The 17,831-nt window shown below is 44.6% G+C and overlaps 1 protein-coding gene across 6 annotated transcripts in view; it reads left to right on the forward strand.

The window, feature by feature from the left end:
• Nucleotides 1-17,831, forward strand: part of RAB11FIP3 (RAB11 family interacting protein 3) — a 180,280-nt gene that overhangs the window by 136,522 nt on the left and 25,927 nt on the right. For 3 of the 6 annotated variants that reach the window (XM_048866367.2, XM_048866371.2, XM_048866373.2), the window contains 3 exons: nucleotides 1,337-1,524; nucleotides 5,896-6,072; nucleotides 14,670-14,804. In XM_048866367.2, coding sequence (XP_048722324.2) covers nucleotides 1,337-1,524; nucleotides 5,896-6,072; nucleotides 14,670-14,804 — 500 coding nt within the window. The remainder of the gene's footprint in view (nucleotides 1-1,336; nucleotides 1,525-5,895; nucleotides 6,073-14,669; nucleotides 14,805-17,831) is intronic. The other 3 variants (XM_048866370.2, XM_048866369.2, XM_048866368.2) reach the window with 2 other exon arrangements.

Here is a 17,831-nt window from a genome sequence, read left to right on the forward strand (position 1 = left end):
CACCCTCTGAATCCCTCGGTCCCAGCCCAGAGCACCCTCCGGCACCCCAAACCCCTCATCCCCAGCCCCACCCCAGAGCCCGCACCTCCAGCGGGAGCCCTCACCCCCACCCCCACCCCCACCTTAACACCCTGTCCCAGCCCCGAGCCCCCTCCTGAATCGTGAACTCCTCATTTCTGCTGCCACCCCAGAGCCCGCACCCACAGCCAGAGCCCTTACCCCCTCCCACACCCCTACCCCCCATTTTGTGAGCATTCATAGCCGCCATACAATTTCCATACCCAGATGTGGCCCTCAGGCCAAAATGTTTGCCCACCCCTGGGCTAGACACTGTACACTTAAATATTGAGAGACAGTTCCTGCCCCAGGGAACTTACCTAAATAGACAAAACAGCCAAAGAACGGAAGGTGAACTGACTTGCCTAAGGGTCACGAGCCAGGCCAGTTGGGAAGCCAAATACCTAGGTTTTTTAACTCCAAATATGGGGCCCTGACAACCAGATCATGCCACCATCTACAGACATTATTAGTAAAGCAGTTCAAAAATATTTTAACAAAAAAATTTTGTTGAAAAGCGTCTCTGTTCAAGTCTTTTTAAGATTATAGATTGAAGATTCAACCCTTGCAAATTGAATATCATCTTAAAGATTTTGAACAAATTTATTTTTATATTTTTGAGGAATGGAGGATTTCTTGAAACAGCAGAAAACAGTACTTTGCAGCAATAAAGCCCACATAATTACAGTCTTCATGGTGATCATCATAGAACCCCAACTAGCTAAACTGCCAAACTTTTTAAAATGAATTGGATAAAAGGAATAAAATGATCCGAACCATCATTGGTCAGATTGCAAACCTCCTTCTAAGGCAGTATGTTGATATTGATCCCTATGTTCTTCTAACACAACCTCTACTCCCTCTTACGTATTACACTTTTATTTATTTAGGTTACAGAAGTGCCCAAAATGTACTTGACATTTTCTAACCACTGACACGATCTCTGTATCAAAACACATGCAATCTAAAAGCAATAATTTACTGCAGGAAACTATGTTGTACCTAAAAGCCCAAAATTCTGGGGTTAGTGAAATCATTTGGTCTCTTCTGATTTGTCTGTCAATTTACAAGTGGTTGTTTTGTGTTGGGCATACATAACTTCACATGTGGTCATGATTTACAGTTCATGGAACGGAGATCTGATTTTTTTTTTTTAATCCTTAAATTATTTCCTGCATTTTACTTAACGTTTAATTAGTATGTGTGCGTTTGATGTTCCTGTTGTAGAGCAAAATCAGGTAAGAGTAGCTAATAGTTTTTTTGTTGTATTTTATAACAGGCAAATGAGGTGACTGACAGCGCCTACATGGGCTCAGAGAGCACTTACAGCGAGTGTGAAACCTTCACAGACGAGGACACCGGCACGCTGGTACATCCCGAGATGCATGATGAAGTAGAAACGGACAGTGCTATTGATTCCACGGTGCACTCAGAGTTCACTGATCCTATAGAGGAACCAGAGAATGGGTCAGTGCTGCTCGCTTCTGACAAGTATGTAAGAGGGAGGGAGGAGGAGGAGGACAGCAACAGGGCAAAATTCACTGATGGCGTAAAGCAAGCACAACTCCACTGATGGTAAACTCCCCCATGATCTGAATTTCTGGCAAGAATATACTGAGTTTTGGGTCTTTCTAGTTCTAACAATGGCTTGTTAGTGTTTGTGACTTTAGGCAAGAATTAAATATCCTGAAAAAATTAGTATACAGCCTAGTTTTAATGACCTTATTTAGCGTGGTAATCTTTTGGAACCTAGACACAGAAAGTGCCGTCTCCTGTGCACATCTGAAAGCTCTTTAGAAACTTTCACCTCTCGATCCGTTGTCAAGTTGCTGAGCTGTTCAGGGCCTGAGATCTCACAACACTTGGAGGAGCAAAGCTGAAAGTTTAATATACCACTTTAAATTATATTTTTGGTTATTTGGCTTCTTAAAATAGGAGTAGTATTCCCACCCACGTCTTCCCTTGTAAATATGCATGAGAACTGTAACTCCAGCTTAATGACTTTTGTCTGAAAAATCTGGTTGCTGGGTATGACTAAAAGACATTCTTTCATGTGGTCTCTGGAGCAGCACTGACATTCCTTTGGAGGAACTGCTGTGCTTGCCTTGAGCCCCCCCCAAAGGGTACTGTGAAGGTAGGGAGGGAGAGAAATGAGAGGATGATGGAGAGAGGTAGGGAAGAATGGGGAAGCTGTCAAATTCTACTCTTAGTAATGACCTCACCAATGGAAACATAATGACCTCTTCAGTCTTTATCGAAATAAAGGTTTGTTTAACCTTCCTAGTTTAAAGTCTGCTAATTAATGTGCTCACTGTAAGATTGAGAAGCAGATCAGCTGAGTCCAGAGGTCTCCATTCAGGTTGGCATTTCTTTGTTTGTTAAGCCTGTCGCTTCACTTCTTCCAAAAGTGAAGAGGGGATGACTTTTCAAAGTGCTTCTTTGCACGGTGGGGAAAGGGTGGGGAGCTGGTGCTCTGAACTGGGGAGGAAAGGGTGCTTCCCATGAGAGGCCCTGTGGACTATAAAGGAAAGGAGATTAGCTGGCTGTGCTTTCTTTGCCTGAAGAGCGTTCTTCGGCTCAGTGATTATTAACTCTCAGTATATAATCAGCTTCCAAGCTGCTAGGCCACCAAACAGTGCCGATTGTACCAAGGAGGGTCAGCAAAACATGCCGGCCTGCATATGTTCCCCCCGACCCTCTGGGAAAATGGCTACATGTCTTGGACTCACCTGCCTGTAGGTACAAAAGCCTTTGCTTGTGGGTTTGTTTGTTTTTTTTTTAAATTAAATTGGGACCATCACAATTAGATTAGGGAGGGGGAAGGTGTTTACGGTGCTTTGTCCATCCCCCACCTTCCTACTTGTTCAGTTGGGCAGCGTCCTGTAAAACCCGCTGTGGTTCAGATAGTTTATAATAAGGCTTTAAATAAATGTTAAACTTTGGGTTAAAATGTGGAAGGAAGCTTAAGAAATTGAAAATTGTGTGAGGGAGAACATTTACCCAAGAAATCTGACTGCAGGTTGTGGGATTTAAAGGTATTGAGGCAGGGCCCCTGTAGAACTGTCTCTCGCACCTCCATTGTGCTTCCATGGATCCATCGCATGGTAAAACCCTGTCAATGTGGCTGTTCAGGCTGAGCGTAGTTTTAAAGGTGACCTTTCAGTCAATGATATTAAAGTCTGTGTACCTTAGCCTGTATGAACAGAAGTAAATATTTCAGCTGTTGATCAGAAAGATTACTGTAGGATTTTGAAGCCCTTGACACCTACAGTAGGCATTCATGAAACAGCACAAAAATGTGTTTCATAACACTGCCCTTGCATAGGGCCCATTCTGTCCTTTAAAGGGATCTGCCGCACTGAGATCAGCGGAGATGTCTGCTCTGGCTCATTTTATATATTTTTTTGTTTTGTAAATAATCTTTCCTCTGCTTTGTTCTGGCCTGTGTTGCTTTCTTGCTAAGTAGAGTGCCCTCCACTCATTTGTAAAGGCAGGGCCCTGAGCATCAATCCAGCAGCCTCTGTTTGTGAATTTACCTTGTGGATGAAAGACATTCCTAAAAACTTTGAGGCTTGAAAGCATAATTTTTGATGGACCTAGTTAGAGATTTAACTGCACTTCCTTAGTGTGTAGGAAGGTGTGCAGATTCCCAACAAGCTGAAGCTGAATTTATCTGCTGTCAGAGTCCCTTCTGCATGGATGTAAAACTTTTATTAGCAGAGTAAGGCTGAAGTCTCTTAAATGCTGTATATTTTTGTCTTAAATGGCTTATTTATAACTTTTTTTCATTAGAATTAACATTGTTGGGATGATAAACTTTTTTTCTTTAGTGAGTGGATAATGAAATAAGCCAAATCCTCATAAATAGCAGAATTTTTTAAATGACAGGTTCTCTAATTATCTTTGGAATCATGAAAGGATGATGGTGCCTGGGTGCTTTTTTCTTTATTCAGTTAGTCTGAATAGCAGTGTCTGCTTGGAACCAAAGTTTGGGTATCTTAGACTTTCTCTAGTAGTTGACTCTTACAATCCCTTATTTTCTCTAGAGTTGCACAAAAACTCTGCATTCCAATTCCGCAAGATTTTCCATAAATTAGTATGTAATCAATGGTGTAATGAGTTAATATTTGTACAATGGGTTGAAGATGAAAAGTGTTATGTAAAGCAGGACGTTTTTAATGACTACTGGTAGCTTGTGTATTCTGTCTTAATCAAATGAAATAGTGGGATACCAGCGATGAATCTCATTCATATTTAGATAAGGGCTTAATATGCTAATACAGACGTCACTTGTGAATCTGATGTCAAAGCTATGTAAAAAAGCAGCAGTGCCTCCCCGTTTTTATCCACCTGACTGCTTAAAACATTTTGCAATGGAAACCAGAGAAGGGCTATTTAGGTTCGTGGCAGACTTAAAGGAAACTTTGATGTTTTGAATAGCTGCCTTGTGCAACCAACTAGGATCTGTGCCACTGACTGGTTAAACCCCAGTACTGGACTCTTAATAGGATTACACAGCGCTAAGTGAAATAAAGGCTAATGTGTAGCTGTAGGCTGACTGTATAACTTAACTGCGTGGTGTTAACTCAGGAATCATTTAGCTTTGTTTTCTCTGCCCAGCTAACCGAGTATACTTCTGTGACGAAGTGGGGTTTTATTAATCTTATGTTGCATGTGAGTGTCACTGTCCTATCCTAATTCTGTGTGTACCTCCTTTTCCCTGTGTACTGCACCAATATTTTGGTGGTGGGAATTGGGTGTGTGATTTTTGCTGAGGCCCTGGGGGCAGGTGAGGCTGCCCAGTGGTCTGCACATATGCTATGGCGGTGCCATTTGTAACCTGAGACCCAGAAGGGGCTGCAACCAGGTGGCACCTTTTGCCCGGGAAGCAGGACAAAGAAGAGGAGCAACGGGTATGTCGGGGGACGATTGCTGAAAGCTGGGCAGTCTGCTTGGGGGACTGGAAGAGGGAGAGTCCAGGCCATTTGGCCCAAGACTCCCCAAGAGGGACTTGGCTGAAAGTCACTGATTTCTGTGATAGCAAGCTCTGTGCTATGCTGTATTCCTGTCACCTAATAAACCCTTCTGTTCTACATGCTGGCTGAGAGTCACTGCTGACTGCAAGAGTTTGGGGTGCCAGGGCCCTCTGGCTTCTCCAAGAGCCCCTCCCGGGCAGACTTGCTGTGGGAAGCACATGGGGAGGAAGGGGATGCTGAATGCTCCAAGGTCAGACCCAGGAAGGTCAAAGCTGTGTATGCTTCTTGCCCTGGTGACAATATAGAATCATAGAATATCAGGGTTGGAAGGGACCTCAGGAGGTCATCTAGTCCAACCCCCTGCTCAAAGCAGGACCAATCCCCAACAAAATCATCCCAGCCAGGGCTTTGTCAAGCCTGACCTTGCTCAGAGAGAGGAGGCATGCTACACCAGAGTCCTGACTGGCTTTGAGTAGTAGTTCCAGAGCATTGGCCCAGTGACTCCGTGACAACTTCACACTTGTTTTACTGACCAAATTATACGTCATCTCATCAGTCTTAATTCTGCCAAGTTTCATGGTCCATCTGAGACAAGTTTGTTACATTTACTTTGGTGCCCACCTTTATGGGCACATGATGGACTGTTGGTACAAACTTTCACAGAGCACTTGTATTGCACCTTCCAGGGTCCAAGTACTGTACAAATTATGCTGTAGCCTTCCACTTTCCAAAAGAATTAGTCCTTTATCCTGAATTGGTGTGTAATAAGCACAACTGGAATTGTGGGTGTAATACGCACCTTTGGAATGGCAACTACCTTGGCAACATTTTAACACCTTTCTTTTACTCTTTGCTCTGATAGATCCCACCCACATGACCTACCCTTGAGCTCAGACCTCAACAATCACTCCATCGTTACCGTAATTAGTGGAGAGGAGCACTTTGAGGATTACGGAGAAGGGAATGAAGCAGATTTGTTCTCAGACAGCCTATGTAACGGGGAAACCAGCTTTAGCAGCTCCTCTTTCCTTTCTCCCAGGTAATATCGCACCTAGGACTGGCAGTATTGTACCTACTTCCTTTGTACGGCATTTTTAACCAGGCTTTGCACATGTTGGATTTCCTTTTGTTTCATACTTCGAACTGGTTCACAGAAGGAATCCTGTCAAGTTGAATACAATTGATGCGTCACTTCTGAAGTTAAAAATCTCTTGCCAAGTTGATTTTCAGAGCAACCCTTCATCGCCCCTACCGAAGATGCTCACAGCTCCAGTAGCATTTGTTGGGGGAGTATGGGGGCCGGGGAGGAGAGGGGGGGTTCAGTTTCACATGCATCAGGGAAAAAGTCATGTTTCTTTTCCTGTGAGAAGTGTGATTAATACCAAAACCTTTTGTAAGAGAAAACTGGCACCCTGCCTTTGTTGGTGCCTCTTGATTCAAAAATCTTCCTTTTATGACTTGCATGTGGTAAGTTGGTTAGTTTGCACTAGCTGATGCAGCTTTCTCTGTTGAAGTCAGCATCAATGGCAGATGAGGGAATGTAGTGCAGTGGATACAGCGGGAGGCTTGGAACCAGAAAGTTGCTGGCCATGGGGCCGGTGTGTTTCATGAACAAGTCACTTGTTGTGTTTTGTGAATAAACAATCCAGCTAGAAAGAGTAAAAATCAGGAAGAGTTCTTTGATGCTGACTCACTGCTGCATCTGAATAGAGGTTTCCTGTAGAAATAAATAACTAGAAAAAATCCTTAGTGTGCTTTTAACTGTTGAGAAGCCAGTATTTTGTCTTGCAGAAACAATAATTTTATGGAATGGGAGTATAAAATACCATTGCCAATAGGATAACCCTGAAATTGCTGGGAAAAATAACATGATAGTTTCTCTTTAGGATAATGGCACCTAGAGTGGCTCCACCAAGGAAACACATTTGTGCTTTTTTTTTTTTTTTAAAGTAACTGTAAAAGCCCTTCATAACTATCTGACTTGCCAGATATCTGTTTCACAAGATTCACAAAGCCTGATTAAAACTCAGTAGGCAATTCAGGACTCCATTGGTCCAAAAAGGAAAAGCTCTTGTGAAATTCACATATGTCATTTTTAATTGCAGTAGAAGGGACACCACTTCTTTGTTTCACCGGTGATTTTAGCAATCTCAGACAACAAAGATGATCTTTGCTAACCCTAGAATCCAGAAGCTACAATCCCAAGCTAAGTAACTTCCATTTGGGAGACACTTTTTAAACTAAGATTCATGATCCTGACGTAGCATTTTTATGACTTTCCATGCAGTGTCCAAATGCAATCTCCTTTCCATATGAGCCCCCATAGCCTTGGCGATCTGCCCAGCTTTGATCCCCTCCCTATAATATCCTGCATCACAGCATCATCCTTCTGGCGGAGAAGGATGTGGATTACTCTGATTGATAGCCTTCACCGCTACTCTATGTACCCATTAGAGGGGCTTTTGAAGAAGACAGATTAAAGGAAGGCCATATAAGGGCACATCTACACTGGCTCAGTTACAGCACTGCTCAGAGAGCGCCGAAGGAAAACCGCTGTTGTGTGTTCACACTGACAGCTGCCTGCGTAATAGCGTGCTCACACTTGCGGCATTTGCGGCACTGTTCGGAGCGGTGCACTCTGGGCAGCTATCCCACAAAACACCTTTTTCTCTTTTGCCGCTAAGACTTGTGGGAAGGCAGAAGGAGTCGCGGGGCATCCTGGGTCCTGTCCCAATGCCTCATGGTGCATTGCTTTGCCTCCCAGCAATCCCTGTGCTTCCATCTGCATTTGGCTCCATCTTTCAACAGTTTGTGTGCTGTGCTCCCTGCCCTGCCTCTTTCTGGCTGCAGGAATGGATCCTGAGCTGTTGACCAGAATGCACTGACCAACACGTTACGAGTGGCAGTGGAGTTGTTCCTTAAACTACAAAGGCAAGAGGAGTGTGACATTGATCTTGCCACACGTAGTAGCTATGACACGAGAGTGCTTGTGGCATTCATGAAGCTGCTGACCACAGTGGAACGCCGCTTCTGGGCTCGGGAAACAAGCACTGAGTGGCGGGATCACATCATCATGCACGTCTGGGATGATAAGCAGTGGCTGCAAAACTTTCGCATGAGGAAAGCCACATTCATGGGACTGTGTGATGAGCTCTCTCCAGCCCTGCGGCACAAGGACACAAAAATGAGAGCTTCCCTGTCGCTGGAAAAGCTCGTGGCAATTGCACTGTGGAAGCTGGCTACTCCAGACTGCTACCGATTGGTCGCTAACAAGTTCAGAGTGGGAAAGGTGATGGTTGGAGTCGTGTTGATGGAAGTGTGCAGGGCCATTAATCGCATCCTACTCCGAAAGACTGTGACTCTGGGCAACGTGTGTGAGATTGTGGATGGCTTTGCACAAATGGGCTTCTCTGACTGCGGAGCGGTGATAGATGGCATGCACATTCCAATTCTGGCACCAGACCACCTAGCCACTGAGTACATTAATCACAAAGGATATTTCTCTATCGTTCTCCAGGTGCTTCTAGATCACCTTGTGCGTTTCACAGACATTAACGCAGGCTGGTGCGGAAAGGTGCATGACACACACACATCTTTTGGAACACTGGTCTGTTCAAGAAACTGCAAGCAGGGATTTTTTTCATGGACCAGAAGATCACCGTAGGGGAAGTCGAAATGCCCATTGTGATCCTGGGAGACCCCTCTTACCCCTTAATGCCGTGGCTCATGAAGCCATACACGGGGCAACTTGACAGCAGCAAGGAGTGGTTCAACAACAGGCTGAGCAAGTGCAGAATGACAAATGCAGAATGTGTATTTGGCCATTTTTAAAAGCCCGCTGGCAATGCCTGTATCGGAAGCTGGACATGGCCGATGACAATATTCCTATGCTTATAGCCGTGTGCTGTACGCTCCATAATATTTGTGAATTGAAGGATGAAAGCTTCACTCAGGGCTGGACTGCAGAGGCTTAGTGCCTGGAGGTTGAGTTTGAATAGCCGAAGACCAGGGCTGTTAGAGGGGCACAGCATGGGGCCATAAGGATCAGGGGTGCTTTCTGGCAGCAATTTGAAGCTGAAAGCCACTATTTCTTGCTATGCTCGGGATTGCAGTGCTTGTAATGCTAGGAGGTGATTGGTGCACATGATGCAAGAAGGGACCTTAACATAATTGTATGTTTCTTTGCAGTGCTCCTTTTGCTTTCACTTAATAGAATAAAGATTGCTTACAAACAAACGCAATTATTTTATTGAAAGACAGCAACCAGAGGAGAGAGTCAAACGAAAAAATTCATCAGCGGGATGGGGGAATGGAAGGTCTCAAGAGGAGGAAGGGTCCCGGGATGGTGACAGATTGTGTATGTCCAGGGATCATACCCAGCCTTCTCCTTTGGAGTTCGATGGAATGGGTGCTGTACTTCAGCAGGGCCAAACTGCAGAGGGACGGGTGTTGAGTGTAGTGGGTATTGGGAATCCACACTGCTGGACTGTGAGAAGAGAGGAGTGGAATGCTGCAGGTAGAGAGTGGACAGGAGGTTGATAAGAGTATGTTAGCGGTGTGTGGGTGGGCACATGGGAAAGCGTTTTGTGACAGTGGCTGCAGGGGAGGGCAGGCGCGGAACTGCTCAGTTTGAAGAGCTAGAGCATGTCCACTTATGGAGCACCAAGTGTTAAGAGCTGTTCCATGGCTTCTTTCTGGTGTGCAGCTTTCTCCTTTTGGTTCCTCTTCTCGCTGTCCCGCCACTCCTTTAATTCCTTTTTCTCAGCAGCGGAGTGCATCATAACTTCACACATAAAGTCATCCTCAGTTCTTCTTGGACGCTTCCTAATTCTTTGCAACTGTTCTGCCGCTGATAACAAAGAGGGAGGCTCTGCTCCAAGGTCATCTCTCTGAAGTCTAAATGCAACATTTTACGGAAGCTGTATTTTTTGCAACACAGGCAACACTGATTCAGTGCTTTAAAACACAGCCAGTACTCACACACCTGTCACTAACTGGCTGACCCCAAGCAAGCACACACAAGCTACAAGACCCCCAAAATGGTGAGTAGCTGCAGGGGCAGGGTAAATCACTGTTCAGTGACCCTGCTGTAAACTGGGCATGTGGCTCTTGGGCACTTGGGGAGAGCCAGCACTGTAGGGTGGGCCTGATAATCATTCCTGTCCCCACACTTTCCACAGGAGGTGATCATTATGGAAGATATCTCGCTGCTGAGGGTGATCAGGGACTCAAGGGAGGGTGTTCTCCAAGCCTGCAGCTTCTGCCCTGGCCCCTGTGTAGCTACCCTGTGTGCAGCAATGGTTCTTCCCCCTCACCCCCGTGACGGCACAGTGGCATGGGAAAGTTACCATTAATGGGGCAAGAAACAAAGCAGCTCTGCTGAGGAACCTGTGGGAGCGCATTGCCCAGTATCTGCACAAGTTTCCTGAGATCTGAGGGAGATTCTCATGAAGTGAGGGAGTGTATCAACAGCCTGTTCCGCCACTCTAGGCATGAGGTGGGAGACAAGCCTGCTTTCTGCAACCCTCCTGCCCCCAACAACTCGCTTCAGCAATTCCCCAAATCAGATCCACTTACCAGGGGCCTCCTCTCCTGTTTGTGCTTTGCCAAGCTCCGACTATTGTGACTGGCTAGGCTCCTCCGGGGTCGAAAAGAGCTCCTGACTGCCTGCATCTCTAACCTCCGAGTCATCCTCTGACTGAATTCCCCCTCCCCCTCTTCATCCAAAATTGCCTCCTCCTGGCTTGGTCCACTCTCAACTGGCACGTGAGCCAATGAAGTATCCACAGGGGCCTTCGCAGTGGAGGTGGGGTCACCACCGAGTGTCGCGTCCAGCTCTTTGTAGAACTGGCAGCTCATGAGTGCAGCACTGGAGTGGAGGTTTGCCTCCCGCGCCTTGGGGTAGGCGTTCTGCAGCTCCTTCATTTTGACCCTGCACTGCCATGTGTCCCGGTCATGGCCCCTTTCTATCATGCATTGTGAAATCTGTCTGTAGATATCATAATTCCTATGGCTGGAGAGCAGCTGGGACTGGACAGCTTCCTCTCCCCAAATGCCGATGGGGTCCAGCAGCTCGGCATTGCTCCAAGCGGGGGATCGCCTGGTGCGTGGAGCGGGCATGGCCACCTGGAAAGATGCACTGAGACCACTGCACACATCACCGAGTAAACGGGAAGGGGACTTTCAAATTTTCAAAGGAATGTACGGGGTGGGGCTGACGGTTGGTCACCTGAGGGCAGGGCAGTAGAGTTCGAACCGATGGCCAGAGAGGTGAGAACAGGCATTGTGGGACACCTCCCGGAGGCCAGTCGCAGAGCTGTAATCGCCACTGTGTCTACACTGGCACCACGGCGCTGTAGCCCTGGCGCAGAAAGCTCTACGCCTCTCGTCGGGGTGGGTTTTTCAGAGCGCTGCATCTGCGCAGTTTCTGCGCACTAAGTGGCTTGGCCGTGCGTGCACCTCGGGAGTTACAGTGCTCAAAGTTGCTTTACTGCGCAGAAACGTGCCAGTGTAGACGGGGCCTAAGTCCCAGATCATGGCAGAAGATGCTGTCAGAAGTAGTACCCTGTATCCTCATGTGTCACTAGACTGTAGGCCTGCCCCCCTCTCCTGACTTTTTTGTCCAGGTGTGCATTGTCGATAAGTCCCCTATTTTGCATTTTCTCCAAGAATAACGTGCTATTTTCCTAAACAACATCCCTATGTAACCAGGTTTGGTGCAGCTGGCTTTTGTTGAAATGAACTGGAGGATGTACTGGTTTGGACTGAATTTTTGCTGAGCTGTTTGCTACAAGAAGCAGTTTGCATAATAAACAATCATGTCTCCAATCACCAATTCCATGTTACCAGCTTCTCTAAGCAGGAACAGTAATGTCACAGCTGTCTGCTATAGTTCATGGAGTCCTGCACCAGAAGGTTCATCAGAAACTTAGGATAATTAAGGGAACGTTAGAGTATATTGACACTTCGCCTTTAACAAACGCTTTGTGTTTGTGACTCCTTGTATTGAGTTCCCGCCCACTTCCTGGTACCTTCATGCAGTTACAAAAGAGCTGCACTGAAGCACTCGTTGCTGAAAAATGACTGGTAATTGGTAATCAAAATAAAAGGCTCCAGCACTCCTTTTCTTAACTAACAACATCCTTTCTGTTGTGAGCACTGAACAGATCCTACACAGGCAATGTTAAGTGACTGTGCCAAAAGATGGGAGAGGGTAGCAATGTGTTTATGTAAGTTGCAATGTATGACAGTCAGTGTGGTGACACTGGGCTATCAGTGTGCTGCGTGTAGGTTGAGAGGCCAACGGCCAGTGGCCTTCCTTCACCCACCCAATGGGCGGGTAGTCTAGTATATAACTTCATTTCTTGAAGTGTGATTAAAACACTATTTTAAAAATACTACCAATAAGGTGATGATAGGGAGAACCTGCCCGTGGGATTATTCTTTTTATATTCTTGTTGGCCAATGAGGTTTTGCATTTTAGCACGTTAGTTTTTATTAATACAGATCACTCTGACAAACTTATTAGATGTAGCGAACCACCCAAAGGGTGAATTGCTTCTTCCTTCTGTGTCTGTGACGGGCTATGCACTAATAAAAATCCTCCTTTGGATCTTCAGCTTGACATCAAATTTCAGAGGCAAATTATTTTTAGATTATCTGTTTTTGTTTTTTTTAAGACCTCTCAAATGAGAATCCCTTCTCACGCTTTGTGGTTGAAATGGATGTTTCCCTTTTTCTGGTCACTCTTTCGCAGCTGCCCAGCACCCCCCAGCTTGCAAAGCACTAGCACCTATAGTCGCTGCCGCTGTGAAGTAATGATCGTCGCTGAACGGAGTCAGCCCTAGAGGGAGGAAAGAAGTCTTCAAAATGTCATTGCCCAAATTAACATGGGTTTCAACCATTCAGAGATGAAATATTAGAAGGAGTTGTGTGGTCTGTAAGGATATGTTGTAGGGAGGCGCGTGAATACTGCACACAATTTAAATTTGGAGCTTTACAGTCTGATCCTGAGACACACTGGGTTTCTGAAACTCCCCTTGAAGTCAGTGTGGGGAGTTACGGAGCTGCTGAGCCACAGTAACTGCTCTCATTGACTGCAATGGTGCTTGGTACCTCTTTGGACGCAGGCCATTTGCTTGACAAGCAGTATCCATCTGTGCCACGTGGTTGACTAGTCCTTTCAGGTGTCTTTCAGTTTTAACCTTGTTTCTGCCTGCTCACACCTCTACCTCTCTGTTTTTTTATTAAACTTCTATGTCGTGCTTTTTCACTCTTAACCTTCCTTTGATTAAAGTTTGTGGCTTCCAGAAGTATTTTCCATTTGGAGAGGATGTATGGTATCCCAGAAATATTACATACTCTTTGCTATTAAAAATCTTTTTGTGAAACCACTGGTAGTTTAGAGACACAAGGTGGGTCAGTTGTATCTTTTATTGGACCAGCTTCTGTTGGTGAAAGAGACAAACTTTTGAGCCTGCACAGAGCTCTCCTTCAGGTCTTGGAAACTAAATGTCACAGCTAAATATAAGGTTTGAACAGATTGTTTAGCATAAGTAGTTAACACACACATTTCAAGGGACCATTCAAGGTGAAGCGGTCTGTTAAGGCTACAACAACACTGGTAATTTAGTCAGTAATCAAAAATGATCAGCTGTTTCATTTACCAAATGTCACTAAATTCATTAGTACCTTGTGTTCTACATAAGTTACTGAAAGCCAAAGCCTTAGTCTGTAGCAGCTAGTGAAGCACTTCGAAATCTTTTCTGACATCCTCACTTCACAAACTTTGGGCTTTATATATTAGGTTCTCTTTTTAACAGCAAAACTAAGCTGATCCTGTGAACACTTGCACATCACTTTAAAGAGAAAGGTAATATTGAAGTGTCTGAAGCTGGACCCATGACCTTTTATTCTTTTGTTAATGTTTCTTTCAAAGCTGTGCATTCTAAAATGAAAATCCTACCTGTTAATGTGCTGCCCTGTTTTCATCATACGGAAGATTTCCAATCTGTCTTTAGAACATTCCCAATGGAAAATGATGTGTCTGACTGAAGATATTTGGCTTTCAAACTAAATCACGTCACAGCAACATGTCAGTTAGGGCTCTGTTTCCGACCAGGCAAACCAGAAAGAGTTTTAGTGCTGTTTAAAAGGGTAGCTCCCAAAATTTTGAGAACCATTCTAGGTAGGTCCACATGCTGCTGAATGGCCCACATACATCCTAACATCCCACTGAGTTTAAGAAAGCAGTGACACATAATGGCAGCCTGACAGGTACATTGGGAGACCAGAAAAAGTCAATTGTCCAAATCCATACCTGTGGTAAGTGAGCATAATCCCCATTGGACAAAACGGAAAGAGGTGATTGGGTCTAATCATCTTTATTGTAAGCAATGTGTCCAACAAAATGGCTTAATTACCAGCTCAGTTGCACTTCTCAGTCATTGATGTTTGGATTTAATATTTTTATAGTAACAGTTGCCCCGAAATTTCCTATTGCAATTCTTGCATGAAAAGCTTGTGATTTACCACCAGATTCCACCCTTCCAAATATCCACTTAACTTGTGGAAGCCACAGATTAAATCAGATTGGTCTGTTCTGTCCTGCTAAAATGACACTTGTGATTTCTCTAGCGTCAGCCCGCTCGTTGTGAAACTGCACAGCATTATCACTGATGAGGCATTTGAGTTTTACTGTAGCCAGTGCCACAAACAAATCAACCGCCTTGAGGATCTTTCTGCTCGCCTGAATGATCTTGAAATGAATAGGTAATTGATGTAGTGCGTGGCATTCTAAGTGTTTGAACGACATTCTCCAGAAGGGGAGACTCTCATTGTCATCCTCACTTGCCAAGTTACTTTGCTTGATTTCTTCATACAAAAAGGACCATTTTAAATAGATGGAGAAGTTGATGTAAGAGAGCCATCAGGCCTCTCCAGGTCTTAAAAGTTTACCCTGTGACTTTATGGAAGTCTTTATAGAAGCTAAGTAGAAGTCTCTTTAATCCAAAATATGGAGTGAAAAAAAGATATTGACAATGGGAATCTTTCATTCTACTCTAATCAGTTTCTTTGCATGTACTGTTGGTTGAGTGTTAAATGAATGCGGTACTTGATTACCATGCTCTGTGTAGTAAGACTTCTTAACACTAAACTGAAGTCTTAAGTTTGACATGTGCACTATTTGCATCACTGGGAGAAATGGCTAGATAGCAACTTTGATTAAAAACATTAATTTTGAGTAGCCAGCTAAGTTGGCTGCAGGTGTTTTGCAAGCAACTAGTTCAGAAATACCAAGATGCTCTAGAACCACCGGTTCAAATCCTGGCTGGGATAACTCAACCCTTCATTCTTCCACAGTAAATAACTTGAATTCTGGGTGGTTCTTTTGGCAGAGACACTAAAAATGGAAGTCTTTTCTGTTCCAGGTGGCCACTAAAATTTCCATGGTACATGATATCCAAATAGGAATTTGTTTTAAGGTCTTTGGCCAACATCCTCAGATCAGTGTAAGATAGCTGTCTCCCTGCTTAATGTCCCGCAATCCCATATCACTGATTGGGCAAGCATATAGGTCATCAAGCACTGTGAGAACCTTCAGGAGGAAAGTTACTCTACCAGCTTATAGTTTATTTGTTATGTAGACTATACACATGGGGTTTGATTTTTACGTTCAAGCTGTTGTTTACAAATCAATCTGTTGGATAGGAGGACTGAAGAAACTAATGTTATTAGTGAATATTGATTTATCCAAACTGCCTCCCTCCCGTCCCTTCCTGAAGCCTAACTTTTGTCATGTCGCAATCCCCAATTGCTGCCATTGATTTTTCCTTTGTAAGGGACAGCGTGGAATTAGAGGGTTCAGGGCTATGTAAAATGGGAAGTGAATCAGAAAATGGGCATTTGGACTGAATTACATCGCCAGGGCTGTGAAAAATGTCATGCCCTGTGTGATGTAGCTAAGCTGACCTAAGCCCCAGTGTAGACGCCACTAAGTTGATGGAAGAATTCTTTCATCAATCTAGCTACTGCCTCTCAGAAGTGGATTTACTACAGTGGCAGAAGTAGTAAGCATCTAGACTACAGCTGCGCTGCTATAGCATTTCTAATGTAGACATACACTAGCTAAAAAGAACTGCTCTGAATTCTTATGACAAACAGCTGCATCAGTTGTTACAGCTTTCAAAGGACTCAAAGCATCAGCCTGAATGCCTTCCTTTATCTCCAGTTATGCAATCGATGAATGAAGATGCTAGATTTTCCTTGATGTGCTGACAGCCTCATTTTTACCCACATTATGAGCTTCTCAAGTAGGTGTGATGGAGGAATTCCAAGGCCAGCCCAAATTCTTGTTAATTAAGGAGGGATTTTCTAAGTATCCCAAGAGAATTGAGCCCCTAATCCCAGTATATTTCAGTCGGAATTGTGGTCCTTACTCCCTCAGGCTTCTCTGAAAATCTCAGCCTCACTGGTTTAAATACATTGTGTTTTAAAACTGATTTAAGTTAAAGAGCTGCAACTTTCTCATGTAGCCACACCCTCTGACTGACCAGGAGTGGTCTGTGAGGCAGAACTGACTTACCCCAAACACCATTTTGTGATTCTGTGCTATCAGCCCTATAGGAAACCTGAGAAATTACAGATAATAGTTTAAAAATTGTTCTCTGGAGCTGCAAAATGCTATTGGGCATGACGAAACAAGAGAAGGAGGAAGTGATAACACAATGAGTGTGACAAAGGAGGATGCCGGTACTGAGAGAGCTAAGCATTCAGACTAGAATGTGAATAGAGGCAGTGCTTAAGAAGGGTAACAGCTATTTTAAAATTTGGCAGACAAACGTAAGTAGCGCATTGAAGAGCACAGATTAGCAAGAGGAAGTAGACCTCCAACTTACTTTTGACTAGTTCAGAGAGATAAAAGAGGTTGCAACAACCAACCTCTGCAAAATAATAGCTGTCTCTAAAGTGAGGGCAGCTCATCATGGAAGATTAATCATGTTCTGCCCAGCAAGGAGACAGAATACATACATTGTACTACATGAAGTGTAAGCTGGTCACCCAACTGGAGAAGCAGTTGGACCCAAGTGCCAGCCAACCCCTTGAAGGAAGATCAGGAAGTCGGAAGTTCAGTGAATCTCTCTATTGTTGGTATCTTGTGAAGAGTCGGTGAGTAGAGTAATGGTGAAAGAATCAGAAATGGGCTGATGAAAAATGACGACAAGAATACAAAGTAATAGGATCCTCAAGAATATCTCCTGCTTTGGAAAGGTACCTCATTCTAGCTGATTACGAGGAGTGGACCTCTACAAAGGCAGAGATGTACAAAGAGCAGGCAGAGGACACAGTAGATCAAAAGAGACTAGTGATAAGTGACATTGGTTGGTGATTTGGTGTAAGTGGTGTCACCCATGTAGTCTGTGAATGGGGCTTGGGGGCTGGGGGTGTCATAGGGCTGCCTTCGTGGAGCACAGATTAAAGATTGCCTTGCCTGTTCATGAGTTTTGTTTATATCAGTAGTAATGATGCAGCCAACAGCTCATTGGACAGAAACCCACGTAGTGTCCTGGGCTGAGATCTGGAAGACATGACTGCACAGGAACAAAAGAGTAATGAAATATCATAGACAAAAATTAGACTAAATAATTTGCCTTGTATCTTGCCCTGGAGGCAGCCAAACTCTGGCCGTGTTGGCCCATCAAGGGGAAAGATCTCCAAAGAAGAGAGCACTCTTCTGAGAGAACTGAATCCACACAATAAACAGCAAGAACATCCCAGCTGGTATTACACGCTGTGACA

The sequence above is a fragment of the Caretta caretta genome, chromosome 10 (genome assembly GCF_965140235.1).
Source record: "Caretta caretta isolate rCarCar2 chromosome 10, rCarCar1.hap1, whole genome shotgun sequence".
Taxonomy (NCBI): Eukaryota; Metazoa; Chordata; order Testudines; family Cheloniidae; genus Caretta; species Caretta caretta.